This window comes from Rhamphochromis longiceps, linkage group LG23, assembly GCF_057381845.1.
Source record: "Rhamphochromis longiceps isolate RC_006_pf linkage group LG23, R_longiceps_female_GT1.1, whole genome shotgun sequence".
Classification (NCBI taxonomy): domain Eukaryota; kingdom Metazoa; phylum Chordata; class Actinopteri; order Cichliformes; family Cichlidae; genus Rhamphochromis; species Rhamphochromis longiceps.
In genome coordinates, this window is record NC_140578.1 from 28,487,790 (window position 1) to 28,504,436 (window position 16,647).

Here is a 16,647-nt window from a genome sequence, read left to right on the forward strand (position 1 = left end):
GGTCAGTAGCCACTCAGTTTTTCCTACAATGTGGGAACAATACAGTGACGAGCATCAAGACACACAAACAAAGAGCAAGACAGCAAACGCAGAAGGGACTCATCTAATCTCATCATATTTCTATTTCTCAATCATCCATCGTGTCTAATCGAATGTTTTATTTTCCTACTGTGCTGACTGTCTTCAACAGTATGTCCTTGAGTGTGTTCGTGATTTTTTATGACTTGTGTGTTAGATTGCGAAGTGTATCAAACAGGCCTAAGACCTCGGTCACACGGGCCTAGAGACCAGTTGGTGGCCCCCCTGGGCAAAAAATAGGTGTTGTTAGGTGGCTGCTGGCAGTTGCTGTGTGAAATCGTTCACACAGAAGTAAGAGGTTCTGCACAGAAAACCTGCTTGCAATTGCTGTGGTCAGCTGCAGAGTGCTGCAGTTGCAGCACTTTCCAGGAAGATGCCGACTTGTCTGCAAGCACTTGCCAACTGCTTGCCAAATGGTAGTAAAACTGTGCCTTTGGCTACATAAGTAAAAGGTGCAGTGTTTCACACATGTTGGAAGGCACATTATGCCTCCCATGCAAACTATGGATGACTGTGGCAATCTTCTAGCAACTATTGCAATCACAAGGAGGTTTTGGGGTAGTACCCACCAATTTTACCTGGCAACAGGCAGCAACCTTTCGGTCTCTACGATAATGTTTTTTTTATCCATAAACAAACTTCCATCCATGAAGCAGAGCTAACACATGTAACATCTCTGAATATACATTTAAATACATTACTTAAGAAAATGTATAAGCCTACTTGTCTTTTACTGTCTGCCGCTGAAAACATCTTTTAATGGCTTTTAAACTGAACAGACTACAAGTTTTTGAGAAAAGACGACATCACCGTACATTTTAGTGACTGAGCCACAAAGATATGAACTGCTATCACATTGTTGGCTTGTCTGTCTTCTCCTCTGTCTGGATTTAATTCCTGATGTCTAACTAAACCAAAACAAATTTCATAAAGTCTTTGTGATGCTGAATGTGCAAATCAAGCAAGTGTTTTACAAAAATCTGTAATATAACCAGCTTCATGTAGAAGGTGGCACTGAATGTGTTGTACATGCACTAGTCAGCATGAAGAAGAGCTTTCCTTCTCATAGAGGGAACTGTTTGGCTTCAGCTGTTCATTACTGAGATGTGTATTTTCCCAAGCTAACATTTGATTAAAGTTAAATATTGCACAGTTTAAAACTAACCAGACAGTTTCTAACCTTTCAGATCACATTTCTCAATTTCTCAACCTTCATACCAAAAGCTTGAACTTTGCTTGGTACAGGAATGTATGAAATGCGCAAGGCTGAAGCATTTTTGGGAGGAAATAACAGAAATAACAGCCTTTGCAAAAAGTTTAGGCATCACGTGTCAGGTACAGTTGATGAATGAGGCCAACAGTTTCAGGAGCACTGATAATATCTTAACGATGCATAGGTGAAGACGGATCCTTCGCACCCACGGGAATATGCGTTCATATGGCGCGGCAGCTGCTCGACAACTTCCTAAAACACCCCGTCATTCGTGCAAAAACGCTCTTTTATTTGCATAAAACTGCAGAGTTCACAGCCTGCCTCTAAGGTGAACTTGCAGAGGCAGGACCATCATTAATAACCAAAGATCCCAGATCGTAAAAAATCCAAAACTCGTCTGTTCGGTTTCAAAAAACAGGGCAGGACTGGATAATAACATCTCAGCAATGATGAAGAAATCGCTGAAGAATGTTCTCAATTTGATCCACGGGAGTGATGTCACCACCGCTACTGTTAAGTCAACCAAATGGCATGAACATGTATCGTAAGCCCTGCAAACTGTTAAGAGGTGGATGAAGGTTATGTGGTGTTATGTTTGGAGCTACTGTACTTTATATATATACTATAACGCTGATAATAACCCACTGTGCCAGTGAATGACATCAACAAGGTGTTGTTTCAAATTATCTGCAGGCTATTTCCTGTCACACCACCTTGTTCGTTCCTATAAAGGTCTTGAGGCATTTTTCGAGAACTTGTAAAATGCAGTTACAACTGAAGGACTTTTATTGGAAAGTGCACCCGTTTTATTAGTGTTAATCATCAACTTGTGCTGTAATAGAATGACAGCAGCTGCAAACATCTATTCAGTTAGCACGATTTCTGTCTCTAAAATACCACAAATAAATATTTGGCATTTGTGTGCTCTACTTTCAGCCAACATGAGCTGTATTTATGGCCACTTGAAATGGCCTCGAAGAGGCGATTTTAAGTTTGACCAAAAAGTTTGCTTTTCTTAAAAGATTTAAAGGCATAAAATTATAAAGGTATTAAGAAAGAACAAGAATAAAAGCAAAAAAATGAATTTTAAAACAATGCTTTCTATTTGATGTAAGATATCATTAATCCTCTGAAAATGCCCCTTAAAGTGAGCCTTTCTAATATGACAGGGGTGGGCAATTAATTTTTCTAAAGGGCCACAGGTAGGACCCAATTGTAACTTCAATTCAGTTTTATAAAGACCCTACAGTAATAGCAAGAAACCAAACGACCCCCAGTGATCAAGCACTTGGCGACAGTGGGAAGAAAAACTCCCCTTTAACAGGAAGATCTCCAGCAGAACCAGGCTCAGGAAGGCTGCCACTGGTTGGGAATGAGAGGAGGAAGACAGGACAAAAGACACTGTGGAAGACAGCCAGAGATGAATAATAACTAATAATTAAAGGCAGAGTGGTGTATAAACACAGTGATTAAAGAAATGCTCAGTGCATCATGGGAAACCCCCCAGCAACGTGATCACTTGATCCAGTCCTAACTACAAGCTTTATCAAAGCCTAACCTTAAAAGTAGAGATAGTGTCTGTCTCCCGAATCCAAACTGGGAGAAGAGGGGCCAGAAAGCTGAAGGCTCTGCCTCCCATTCTACTTTTAAATATCCCAGGAACCACATGTAAGCCCGGAGTCTGAGAGCGAAGTGCTCTAGATTGGGTGATGCAGTAGTATGAGGTGTTTAAAATAAATGGGGACTGATTATTCAAGACCTTGTATGTGAAGAGAAGGATTTTAAATTAAATTCTGGATTTAATAGGGAGCCAGTGAAGAGATAAAATTCACATTGAGCAGTTTGAGTTCAACTTTTTGGTTGAGCCCTCCACAACAGCCCTAGTTTCTCATGAGGCTCTTTGGGAAAATTACTTGCTGTAATAGACTGTGATCCTAGTCTGTGTAATTCAATGCATAAACTAGTAAAAGTATCTAGAATTTGTCACAATGTCTGCTTTTGTGAGTTTTTAGTCAGAGATATACTTTATTGTGTTTCTTAATGGGGTGACCGTGGCTCAGGGGGTTAGGAAGCACATCTGTCGATCCCCGGGCTCTCTGTCCTGGTCGTTGTGTCCTTGGGCAAGACACTTTACCCTACCACCTACTGGTGTTGGCCAGAGGGGCCGATGGCCCGATATGATTCTGTCAGTCTGCCCCAGGGCAGCTGTGGCTACAACCGTAGCTTGCCTCCACCAGTGTGTGAATGTGAGAGTGACTGAATAGTGGCATTGTAAAGTGCTTTGGGTGCCTTGAAAAGCGCTATATAAATCCAATCCATTATTAATTTTTGTTTTTTCACTGTGTCATCTGTGATTCTCTGGCTTCTTTTATTTCCTCTTCAATTAAACTCACATGATCCAAAAAAACGAGACAAAATACAAACTATACAGTTGCTACCTAAAAGCTATTTTAATTCTTTTTTTGACTATAAAATAATCTCAAACAACCATACTTGTTATGTGTTTCATTGACATTACGTCACAGAGTTTCTCTGAGTTCGTCTCATTGGTTTATTTGCTGTCACCGACAGTTGTGCAAACTTTAAATGATAGAGACAGCAGGTTGATTTGGATGTTTGACTCTTGCATGACAGCATAAGCTGGAACCTGTCACACTAACATCAGTTAGAAGATACTCGTGGTAATAAAATTCCCTCCCTGCTCTGTAGTTTTCTGCAAAAGAACAAAGGTGAGCAAATGGCCTGTTGAGGCATAGATGTGTGTGTGTGTTTGTGTGTATCAGCGAGCTGAAGTCATGTTTAAAGTAACATCTGTTAAAGGTTAAGATGCCGCTCTTGCTCTCACACCCCTGCTGCTCCTGCAGTGCTCAGCGCGCGATGAGGTCATCATTCATGTATGGCTGCTCAATTGACAATTAATCGGTGGGGAACCGGGTTCATCCCGACCCCCTGCCCGGATTTACATCCTCTTTAGAGGTTGCAGGGAGGAGGTCAATCGCAGGCCTCCTGCTATGAAGAGTGAAAGAATTAAAAAATGGCCGTGGGCGATGAGGAGTTTCTAAACATACAGGCTGAACTTTGAGTGAATTTAGTGAAAGATGGGGGGGAATAAGGTTTGTCCACTTTCAAACGCTGCTCCACATTACCCCAGGATGCAATCACAACTTGCAGTTTTCCAGGACCCAGTTAAAGGAAATGATTACATGCAGCTAAAATGCATCATATAACAGTGGATTAACGAGAGTGGAATTAAAGCCCGGTGTGATGTGGTGTCTTTCATACTGTACATGCTGAAGCCATAGCAGGCGCTCTTAAAACATAGACGGCTGTTTCAGCTCTCCTTAAACAAGCGATAAGTGGCTTTTTCCTTTCAGAAGTCAAAGTTTTGGGGTTTCTTTTATTATTTCAAGCCCTTTATAATAATATTTTGGAAGGAGCGCAGAGTTTAGCAGAAACCACTGAGCAAACTTTGTGTTTTGCATGGGAGAAGGACTAAAATGGTGTTTGCTTAAGCTCCGTGGGGGATTCTCCCTTTCTTCTTGCATGAGGCAGTTGTGATGACATGTCTGCCTCTTTAAAGGGTGACTGAATGGTTATATAACAGAAAAATATGCTCACTAGATCTCGTTAAGTCTGCCTTGTGATCAGCACTGAGATCCTTATTCACTAGACTTACATGAAAGATTTATTATGAAGCTGCTGCCAGAAACCGATCGAGTCCTTCAACAATGATTACGTCACCATTGGTTCCTAATGAATGATATGATCCATGCAAGCATAGCAGATATGACGCATACGATTGTGAAAGTCTGTGCTAAGATTGACATAGGGTAAAAATAGGAAAAAAATATAAATCAGGAGATATTTCACAACCTTCTTAAGTTTCACTTTGATTTCCTTCTTACTTTCACTTTTCCTCATAGCTTTTTTGTTGTTGTTGTTGCTTCTTTACACAGCCAGTAGAGGTTTACTCGTGTGCCGTACTCATACGTTGTCAACTATATTCTTTGTGATACAACCACTGGTCACGAGGGAAAATTTGTATGTATGCTCTCACATTGCATAGAAGACAGACTTCTCTGCAAACTCAAACTTGAAAAGGCAGGATGCAAACCGAAAACGGTAAACGGTTGCTTTCAAAGTAAAAGTTGTGCCTCAGTGCTACAAGTAACATGTTTTAAAAGGCACAAATTTTACTTTGAAGGTTAACGCTGCAATGTTGCTTCAGGTCCTCATTGCACTCTTTTCCACCTTTTCACTACCACTCAGAGAGTAATTAACGAGTGTTTGCAGACAAGTCGTATGGTTCATTCAAACTGTGGGCAATTGGGGAAATCTGATTTGGTCTATTGCAGATTCTGTTGATTGCCCACAGTTTGCATGATTGCTATTGGAATGAACATTCTAGAAACCAGTGGTTGCCAAGGGGTCACTGACTGGTCTTAAGGCCTGCATGACTGGGCCTTTAGCAATCAATTTGATAGTGATAGTGACAGTTTGCCAACTGGTAGAGGAATACTAATTTTTCACTTGCAACTGCTGGTTGCCATATGGTTGTAGACCATTATCTAGGCTTGTTTGACTGAGGCAATGACATTTGACTTTACAGAGGCACACATACGAAAAGGTGGAGAAGTTACTGACATATGATTTGGGGTCATGTAACTGAACCCTCAGCAGGTAACAGCTTCCACAAATGACAACTTTGGCTGTATTCTTTGATCGTTGGTTAACTCCATGTTAGATGTGTAGCACATAAGCCTGAGCTCACAAATTGATTCATCACATCAAATTGTACAAAAATGCTGACTATTTTAAATCTGATTTTGTAGCATTTAACCAAAAATCTAATAGTTGGAAAGTGATCAACACTAGCAGAGTGAGTTCCAGGAATTCATTGTGCACTAACTCTGAAAACCCACCAGCTAGTCTGCTTACTTGGCCTCTGTGAATGAGAGCCAGTTTTACGGGGCTTCTGGTGTAGTCGGGATATTAGATAGCAGATAAAGAAAGTGACATTCCAGACTTCTTGTTCCATGTGCCATTGTTCACTCTGTCTAGCTGCTAAACCTGCTCAAATGTGACATGTTCAGTAGAACTTGGACTAACCCAAATGAAAACCAGAAGGTAAGAAATATGACCCCTTTCCATACAGAATCTTCATAGTCATTTTCCATTATTTGCCACTCATAATCCCATCTGAAACCTTTATCTTCCCTTTCAAACAAGGATGTTAGCAGCTCAGCAGGTCTTGTTTGTTTGAGACAAGTGCATCATCATAACCAATAGAAATGCTGGCCAAGACTCAATAAGTACAAATGAAGCTGTTAATAAATACATAGCATAGTGTACAACTGGGTTTTCCTGCTGGCTGTGATAACTATATGCCCTTTTATTTATGAACCAGAAAAGCTACCCACAGTCACTCAAGAGAGCACACTTACATCATTACCATATAGTATAACTTATAATTATCCAAGTGGCGACACTGAGAACTATAATGTCTCATGTGAGGATTGTCTAGACAAACAGGGAGGGGAGGTAAGAGGACACCTCTGAACACAAACGTTTGCCTAATAATGTTGGATACACACATACTCAGCTAATACACAATCCAGAGGCCAGAAGACAGTGGCAAATGTTCAATGCCTTTACACACAGACTTGAGCTCATGCTAAAGTCTACTGGCAAGCTCATTATCAAAAAAATAGACCCTTGTCCACTATTTCCATGGTATTCTGGCATGTTGTTGAACATGCACTATGACTGATACTTTTCAGAGCTTTTGGGTAAGTTTTCTTCTTTTCTTTTCTTTTTTTTTTGTTCTCTCAGTCATATAAATCTTTTGCCTTTTCTCACAAGGTAATTAGCTCGACCCTGGACAGGGGTCTGTTTTTCATGGCAGCCTGTCCTTCCTGACATGCTCTTTGACAAAGCCCAGACCATCGTCACACTGCCCTCTCGATCCAACTCAAACATTCTGCTATGGCTGAAGTGCAATGATGTGATTGTCCCAAATAGGTCACGGGCCGCTGTCCAGCTGTGTTTCCCTTGTGAGATTAATTGCCGAGATAGTGTGTGTGTGTGTTTTTTGCCTGTGTGTGTGTGTGTTGCAGGTGAGTTTCCAGGTTAGTGCACACACTGTGCTTGTGTATGATATGTGATATTGCTGAGGAAGCAGTAAAAAGAGTGCGGCCCAGTAACTGCTCTCTATGTGACATTTACAGAAGAAATCAGACATGTTTCCACCTCAGACCTCCAGCTGCCTCTGTCTTGGCTTGCAGTGCTGAACATGACTGCTAAATAATTCATCGTAGCTTCATCTCATATTACAATATTTTTCTCCACTGGAAGTGTTAGGACTTCTGCAATATTCAAAAATATACATTCAGGGATGTTGGGCTAAATGCTAACATTGTCATGACCAAGACAGCATGATGATGATAGCAATTACCATTTCAGACTTAATAATTGTCATTTCATGTCATTTAGACTCTGTTTTATTTCATTTATTTTATTTTATTTTTGTTTTGTCTGAGCACATACGTGTGTGTATTTACATATATATTCGTATTTGTAAATGCAAGTATGTGTACTTGTGTATATATTGTTTTTTTCCTGTATATGTCTGAAATAAAGATACAATAACAAATAACAATTAGCTTAAAGTACCAAATACCATATGGACAAAAGTATTGGGCCACACATTTTAATTTTAAATTCAGATGTTTTCAAGTCCATTGCCACTGGGTTATAAAATCCGCACTTAGCCATGCAGTCTGCCTTTACAAACATTAATGAAAGAATGCATGGTTGTAAAGAGCTTCCAGAGTTTGGTAATAGGATGCCACAGTTTATTTCTGAGTTTATTTCTAAACATTATTCCTTCCTAGATATTTCACAATCAGTTGCAAGTGGTATTATTGCAAAGTAGAAGTTTTAAGGAACCACAGCAATGCTCTGCTGACTCAACAGCTGCAGCACTTTAAACCTCCTCTGGTATTAACATAAGCATCAAAAATGTGCACCAGGTGTTTTGTGGCATGAATTTCAGTGGCCGAGCAGCTTCTCTCAGTCCGAGATGACAAGCTTCCAGCATCTTACTGCAGTCTTTTAGTGTAATAAAATTTCCCATATTCGCACTCAACCTCGGTCAGGAATTATTTTTGCACTCAAAGTAACCTTAGGCTACACAGGCTACACCTTTTAGGCCTTGAGCTTGGCATTGTGGCGATATGATCTACTGCATAGGGATTTTTCAGCTTTATTGAAGCCATTAGAAGAGCTACACCAAAAATGTAAACTTTGTGGTGGTTATAGCATTCATTGTTAGATTTTATAAATCCCTGCACTACACTGGGTCCAACTAGGTAATGTTAGAATATGTTACTCTGAAAGCAAATTAAATTGGTGGACTGATGCATCAACAATGCACTGAGGAAAACTGATTGTGGTTTGTGCTAAGCTGTAGTGCACAGGACACTGTATTAAGAAAGGTCTGTATAAACCTTCAGATTTGAGCAGTTGTAATATACTGCTGCTGATCTTGGAGAGTTTAAAGAATTAAATCATAGCACATCATGAAATGGCAGCACCAACAGTCAGTGTCCCTCGTGCTGAGCTGCTGCCTCAAAGCTTCACTGGCAACGAAATGCAGACTTAGCCCTTATGACAGTTTTCCAGGGATGTGGTTTCCCCCCCATTTCATAAATATCCACAGTGCTACCATAAAGCAGAACTGTAAATGTAAAGCTTATTTGTCTTTTTAAGCGCACATGTAAATTATCTGTCCTGCCTTCCATTCCTGGTCACTGGATTAACTCCAGAAACAACTCTTGGTTTGTTCCAGGTTTTTGCAAAGTTGTTCAATAAAAAGTGATAGTAAAAGTAAAAGACCTGGGCTAGGTCATGGGAACAAAAGTATTGGATGTTTTGTTTTTTATAGGGGATCTTCCTCCTGTTCCTAAAGAACACTGATTTATTGCTAACACTATTAATGAATACATTAATTATTATTATTATTACATTTATTTGGTGACACTGAGTGGCTTGAGTTGGAAGGAGGCTGGCTGTCCGTCGATATCTCATATTATCAGTTCAAGGGAAAAGATTCAAGGGGTGGCTGTAGCTCAGGTGGCTGTAGCTCAGGTGGCAGAGCAGGTCACTAATCAGCCACTAATCAGAAGGTCGGTGGTTCGATCCCAGGCTGCCTCCTGGCTGCATGCTAAATATCCTTGGGCAAGATACTAACCCCATGTTTGCCTACTGGTGGTGGTCAGAGCGCCTGTGCCCGGCAGCCTCGCCTCTGTCAGTGCGCCCCAGGGCAGCTGTGGCTACAATGTAGCTTGCTGTCGCGTGTGTGTGAATGGGTGAATGACTGAATGTAGTGTAAAGCGCTTTGGGGTCCTATGGACTAGAAAAGCGCTATACAAATGCAGGCCATTTACCATTTGATCACTCCTCGTGTACTTGCCCTCTGCTGGCTAAAATGGTTTAACCTCCTAAGACCCGAACTCTTTCATGGCATTCATTTTTAATTTCTCTTTGCTATTTGGGCTGATTGGAACCTGACGAATGTAAAAACAAAGAATTACCTGATTTTTTTTTCTTTTACCTGATTTTTGTTTCTGAGAAAAATGAGATCCACATATGAGGACGTTTGTTTTAAATTTCAATAGTGGCAGTATAATGTCCTCGTAAGTGGATATCAGGCCCCTGTAGAGAAGAATTTTGTATTTTGGTCTAGACAACCCAAAATATGATGTCCACATATGTGGAGTCCAGGTCCTAGGAGGTTAAGAGGACCTCTCACTCCAAAGTCAACACTGACTCAGAAAGACACTCATATCATCGCGACAGTGAAGCAATTGGAGATGGCAGCTATTGTTTAAGAAAGAAATCAGCATCAGCTGTAATTCTAGCTTCAGCTTGATACAATGCACATGTTTGGAGTCGCTGCCTGTTGGAGGTCAATGAAACATGAAGTGCAGGTTAGAATGGCTGTCCTGCAACAGTTTGATTTACATCACTTCACATATAAACATCTACTTCAAGAAGAACTCCAGAGCTTGACTACTTTTGTCCATGTAAATGAAGCTCCAGGAAGCCTTCTGGGTTTCTAAAATCTGATAAGCGTTCTAAAGTGATGCCACTTGAGATGAGATCAGTTGTGCTGAAGACTTTAAGTTTCCTCATGGACTCCATTTTAAACACAACAAGAGAATAGCGCAATAAAAATCTGCTGTAATGCAGTTGAAGGGCATCCAGAATCTTTTAAATCAGACATTATAAATTATAGAGTGACACTGACGCCCTTTCCCTTAACCCAGAGTGAGATTTCCTGTATTCGCTATCAGATTATAGGTCACCAGATTTCTCCAAGGAAACCAGCATAAACACAGTCAGACACTTCCATACTGAAGCAAATTGTGATTGCCATTTTTGGTGGGACTGCCAGTTTTCTGACTGACTGCCCAACTTCTCCTGGTAGTTCGTGCACTGACCTCTCTCGCTCCTGCTCCAGCAGGTTGGTGAACTCGTCACTCTTCTTTATGAACTCCCCGTGGTTCCTCTTCTCATCTTCCAGCTTGTACAAGGTCTGCTTGTGTGATTGTTCCACCATCAGCAGCTGCTCTAGCATCCGCCGGTGCGTCTCCCTCTGCTTCTCCACTAGCTTATCCAGCTGTGATGGGAGCAAATAAAAAACATCTGTCATGTCTGGACTGTACTGCATTGCTTGGACAGTGGATTAGTAGATTAGAGATTTTGAGTGACTGTTTGTTACCTCTGCCATGGGTTTTTCATAGATGTCTTCCTGGAAGATGTCACACTTGCCCTGGATGGCGTCTCTCTGCAGAGCTTGCAGGACCTTCTGTGGTGTGACAAAACCATATTTGGCCTCCAGCAGGGCCAAGTCAATCTTCTCTGCCTTCAGCACTGTGATCACCTCATCTCTGGCCTGCAGTGAGGGAAGAAAAGGAATGTGGCTGGTTTGAACTTTGTATTGCAGGATTAATATGCAGTGGAATAAACTGTTTTCCTGCTAATGTGCAGCAGCAAGATAGCAAGAGTCTACGTTCTGCAGTTACCATGGATTGTATGGAAACATTGTGGAGCACTGTTGAAGTAAATTGACAAATATATTAGGATTTTTTTATTTTTGTGCATAGATCCACCTTCTGTCATTTATTTGTGTCTACATCACAGGGACAGTAGTCTAAAGAGAAAAGCCCAGACCTCCTTATCCCTGCCCACCTCCTCTAAATCTCTAAATGCAGATAAATCACAGAAATATTGAGCATTTTTCACTCATTAACATGAGCCAAACTGATTAAATCTAACAAGAAATGAAACGGACCAAGGCTAAACACCACCATTTACAGGATTACTGTTTCCTGTATAGATTCACATGCCAGAAACCCACAAAAGGTTTTTCTCTGCGGTGAAAAACACTGAGTAAGTTTCAGAAGCTATGCAAGCTATAGAAGGCCAGTGAGGGACCCAGAGTGAAAGCTGAGTGACTGTCGAGCCCAAACAGCCAGACTCTTAACTTCAACAGGTAACAAGCAGGTGAGCAGTCAGGCTGCAGCTGCCCTTTCTACTTGTTCACATTTCTAAAGCCGAATCACTGTGGAGATTGCTTTTTTGTGCTGGTTTTCATCTTTGCTTTGTGCAGCCAGCTTTGTATTCTACTAAGAGAAAGATCTTAGAGACGCGTGTGTGTCTGCATTAGGGATTTGTGTTGGTGTGTGGGGTTGTAGCCTCAGATTTATTACTTTTTACCAGGAGTAATTAAGTTAGGTACTGTATTACTTTCAAGAAAAGTGTTCAGTGTTATATTTGTAAAAAATACTTTTTTGAGTAATGACTCCAACACTGATCACAACAAAGAGGAGAAATACCTCAACAGACTGGAAAACATTTGACCCACAGCATGCAATTCACTGTCATGAGTGTCATTTCTTTATTGTTGCTTAGCAATGGTGGTGACTCTCAAAATGGAGCCAATGAGAATCGATAAGGGAATCGATAAGGAATGAAATGAATAACTGATAGTGATAATGGAATCAATAGAAATTCTTATCAGTTTCCATTCCTACTGCCAGGCGATTCTCGGCTCTAGTGTAGGAAACAGGAAGTAGCCTCAGCTGTCAGCTGTCTGTTAACACAGACCAACTTGAGAGCGCACTAAGCCAGGGGCTGGTGCTATGTCTGCAGGCCTACCTGCTGCTTTAATGGTTATATGTTGTCTGGGCTAAATCCACATTCCCCTAGTCATCTCTACTGTTTGGGTTACCTGTAGCTCTCCTTCAAGCAAACTCAGAAGAAAGACAAGGTCATCACGGGAAAGGTCCCTGCCCTTCTCCCTTCGACCACCCTTGGCAGCGCCGCTGGCACTGCTGCTGCACCCACTTCCTCCTGCGCTAGTGCTCTTCTTGGGAGTCTTGTTGTTCCTCTGAATGGTGCCGGTGTCGTCTGGTGGCTCGCGGTGTCGACCGCGACGCTCTGCCCTTCCAGAGGGCTCATCTCGCTCTGTAGATCTCTTGCGAGTGTCTGCCTGCTGCGTCAGCTTGGCCTTGGTTACGTCCTCCAGACTGTTGCTGCGGGATCGCATGTTCGTCTACCTGTTCAGTGAGGAACACGCTTGTTACTGTCTGTATGCAAATAAATGTACATTTATATATTTGTCTTTTCTGTCATTCGTTTTTGCATAAAGTCAAGAGGAACGGAAAAGAAACTGAACATATAAAGTGTCTGAAAACTGATTTCATTCATAACCTTCAATTAAAGGACAATGTCACAATGTCATCATTTACATTGATTTTATGGGCAAATATTTTAGGCCAAGAGTGTCAAACATAAGGCTCAGGGGACAAAATCGGCAAAGACTCCAACTCCAAAAAACTCAGATGGGCAGTTTTGAAACAAGTGAAGAATTACATAGTTTTGACCTTTAACTGTATTTTCATTAGTTTTACAGCTTTTCCCCCATGGCCATTCATTCATATTACAACAGACAGTAATAGATAAGCAATTAAACAACAAAAACCTTTCTGTTTTTTTTACTACAACAATCCACATCATCATTATTATTATTATTATTATTATTATTATTATTATTATTATTTTAAAAGAGAACATCTGTGATGCCTCAAAGACCTCAAAGGCATTTACACTATTCTGTATCTCTTTTCAACTACAGTTTTCACCGCTTGTCAAATGAAGATTCTGAGAGTAAAAGGTCAACACTACTCGGACTGTATTCATTGACAAAGGTTAGCTAGGTGTTTAATCAGAGTTGCTACACTCTGCAACAGAACACTACAACATCTTCTGTGAATTACCACAAAAAGTTTAATGGCATGTCATGGCAACAAGCTACCAGAACTTCTTCTGTAATTTTACACATTTATTACGTATAATTTTTTGCGTGTCATGGCGACAGCTTTCTTTCATTTACTACAGTAGCTTTGTTGCAGGAAATCTGAGATGTACATTAGGACTTGCACTTCTTTCTCTAATACAAACACATCTCAGGGATTAAGGGTGTAGTTAAACTTCTTTATACGAATAGAAAGGGGAGTCTCACTGGTCCGGCCCACTTAAGATCAAAGTGGGCTGTACAGTGAGTTTAACATCTCTGATTTAGGCCTTAGTGGGTAAAGGTGCCATTTAAGAGCCCTCTTCAAATGCTTGACAGGTGCACTTGCAGGACTGGTTCTGCAAGCATATTTAAAGAGGGCAGAGGAACAATGAAAATAGTCCACCAGATATACTCTTTCAATGACAGGAAAAGTATTTAAGAGGGGACCTTTCTCATCAGTGTCTTGTCTTTATCCTGAAGCATGTTTTTATCAACATGCTGGACTCCACATGGGGATCTCATCACACACCATCAAAAACAGCAGATGTAACCTGTCATCGTCCAGAAGTAGGTCATAAACTAGACCTGCATCCAGTTCCATATTTGCAATGCGTACAGCGCGGCGGCATGTCGTCATTCCCTGCTGTGTTATTACTAGTCACTCAGCGGAATTGATTCATCATCACCACGTCGTACCACCGACCACAAAGCCCGATTAGTCCACCAATTTTCTGACAGCACCAGAACCGTTTTTGGACTCTGGACCTTTAGTCCTGTCGCAGCGAATTACCCAGAACTGCTGACAGTCATTAGCAGCTGGTGAATTTTCCCAGAAAGGGCTTTATTTATTTATTTTTAACATAGAAAAAGCAGCCAAAATCAGTCAGACCCCTGAGTTCTGTAGTTTTAATGTGTACCTACTCTGTTAGTTTTATATATGATGATAGGTGGGCCCAGAGTGTGGTTAGAAAAAGGGTTAACATTAGGGTAGATGATGTTGTGTGCTATGAATAAAAAGCATCGTGGCTACCTACCAAGGTCTGTTTGGCATATACAGTGTGCCTTTGTGGCATCTGGTTTAGGAATGGGCTATTCAGGGGCTCATTGACTATGACAAATCAAACTACAGTATGATAAATAGATGAATGCAAGCTACAAGCTTGTGGGCAAAGAAACCCCTTTGAAAGCTCTTTTGCAAAGTAATTTATTACTTTTTCAGCATTATGCTTGGCTAAAGTAAATATATTCAAAAGACAAACCAGAACTGAAACATGCTGAGACTCATTTGTGTTTGATGTCAGAGAGAATAAGCTGCCCAAAGGCATTAGATCATAATTCATCCGGCTCCACTCACATCAAAATGAGTCCAACTAACTGAGCTCAAAGTGGCAGTTCTGGCTAACAGACATATTTCACAACAGTATACTTGGTTACATTTATTTTGTCATTTGTAACTGAGCAACATAACATAATGCAATACTGTACTCCTGGTAAATAGATATGAAAGGGACAGTGACAGAAATACTGGGATTAGAGTATGTTGATTTTCTTTGAAAGGGAACCAACTAAAGCAGCTCGAAATGACAGCAAGGACAAGGAAAAGGGAGGTAAGATGCTACTAATAAACAGTTAATAACAGAACAAGTCATATATATATAGAACAAGTTATACATATACAAATACATATATATATATATATATATATATATATATATATATATATATATATATATATATATATATATATAGATAGATAGATAGATAGATAGATAGATATAGATATATATATATATGTGTGTATATATATATGTGTGTATATATATATATATGTGTGTGTATATATATATATGTATATGTATAAAAAAAAAAACACCCAGCACGCCCCTGCGGGCGGTTTATCCTTCAAGCTCGGGTCCTCTACCAGAGGCCTGGGAGCTTGAGGGTCCTGCGCAGTATCTTAGCTGTTCCCAGGACTGCGCTCTTCTGGACAGAGATCTCCGATGTTATTCCCGGGATCTGCTGGAGCCACTCGCCTAGCTTGGGAGTCACCGCACCTAGTGCTCCGATTACCACGGGGACCACCGTTACCTTCACCCTCCACATCCTCTCCAGCTCTTCTCTGAGCCCTTGGTATTTCTCCAGCTTCTCGTGTTCCTTCTTCCTGATATTGCTGTCATTCGGAACCGCTACATCGATCACTACGGCCGTCTTCTTCTGTTTGTCTACCACCACTATGTCCGGTTGGTTAGCCACCACCATTTTGTCCGTCTGTATCTGGAAGTCCCACAGGATCTTAGCTCGGTCATTCTCCACCACCCTTGGGGGCATCTCCCATTTTGACCTCGGGACTTCCAGGTTATACTCGGCACAGATGTTCCTGTACACTATGCCGGCCACTTGGTTATGGCGTTCCATGTATGCCTTGCCTGCTAGCATCTTGCACCCTGCTGTTATGTGCTGGATTGTCTCTGGGGCATCTTTACACAGCCTGCACCTGGGGTCTTGCCTGGTGTGATAGACCCCAGCCTCTATGGATCTTGTGCTCAGAGCTTGTTCTTGTGCTGCCATGATTAGTGCCTCTGTGCTGTCTTTCAGTCCAGCTTTGTCCAGCCACTGGTAGGATTTCTGGATATCAGCCACCTCCTCTATCTGCCGGTGGTACATACCGTGCAGGGGCCTGTCCTTCCATGATGGTTCCTCGTCTCCCTCCTCTTTCTTGGGTTTCTGCTGCCTGAGGTATTCACTGAGCACTCGGTCAGTTGGGGCCATCTTCCCAATGTATTCTTGGATGTTCGTTGTCTCATCCTGGACTGTGGTGCTGACACTCACCAGTCCCCGGCCCCCTTCCTTCCGCTTAGCGTACAGCCTCAGGGTGCTGGATTTGGGGTGAAACCCTCCATGCATGGTAAGGAGCTTTCTTGTCTTTATGTCAGTGGCTTCTATCTCCTCCTTTGGCCAGCCTATTACCCCAGCAGGGTACCTGATCACGGGC

The 16,647-nt window shown here is 41.4% G+C and overlaps 1 protein-coding gene across 2 annotated transcripts in view; it reads right to left on the reverse strand.

Moving 5' to 3' along the window:
* The window catches only part of filip1l (filamin A interacting protein 1-like), a 109,662-nt gene that overhangs the window by 49,131 nt on the left and 43,884 nt on the right, over positions 1 to 16,647 (reverse strand). For both annotated transcript variants that reach the window (XM_085397850.1, XM_085397848.1), the window contains exons 2-4: positions 12,588 to 12,915; positions 11,076 to 11,249; positions 10,795 to 10,973 (exon numbers count right to left, since the gene is read on the reverse strand). In XM_085397850.1, coding sequence (XP_085253976.1) covers positions 10,795 to 10,973; positions 11,076 to 11,249; positions 12,588 to 12,905 — 671 coding nt within the window. In that variant the 5' untranslated portion in view covers positions 12,906 to 12,915. The remainder of the gene's footprint in view (positions 1 to 10,794; positions 10,974 to 11,075; positions 11,250 to 12,587; positions 12,916 to 16,647) is intronic.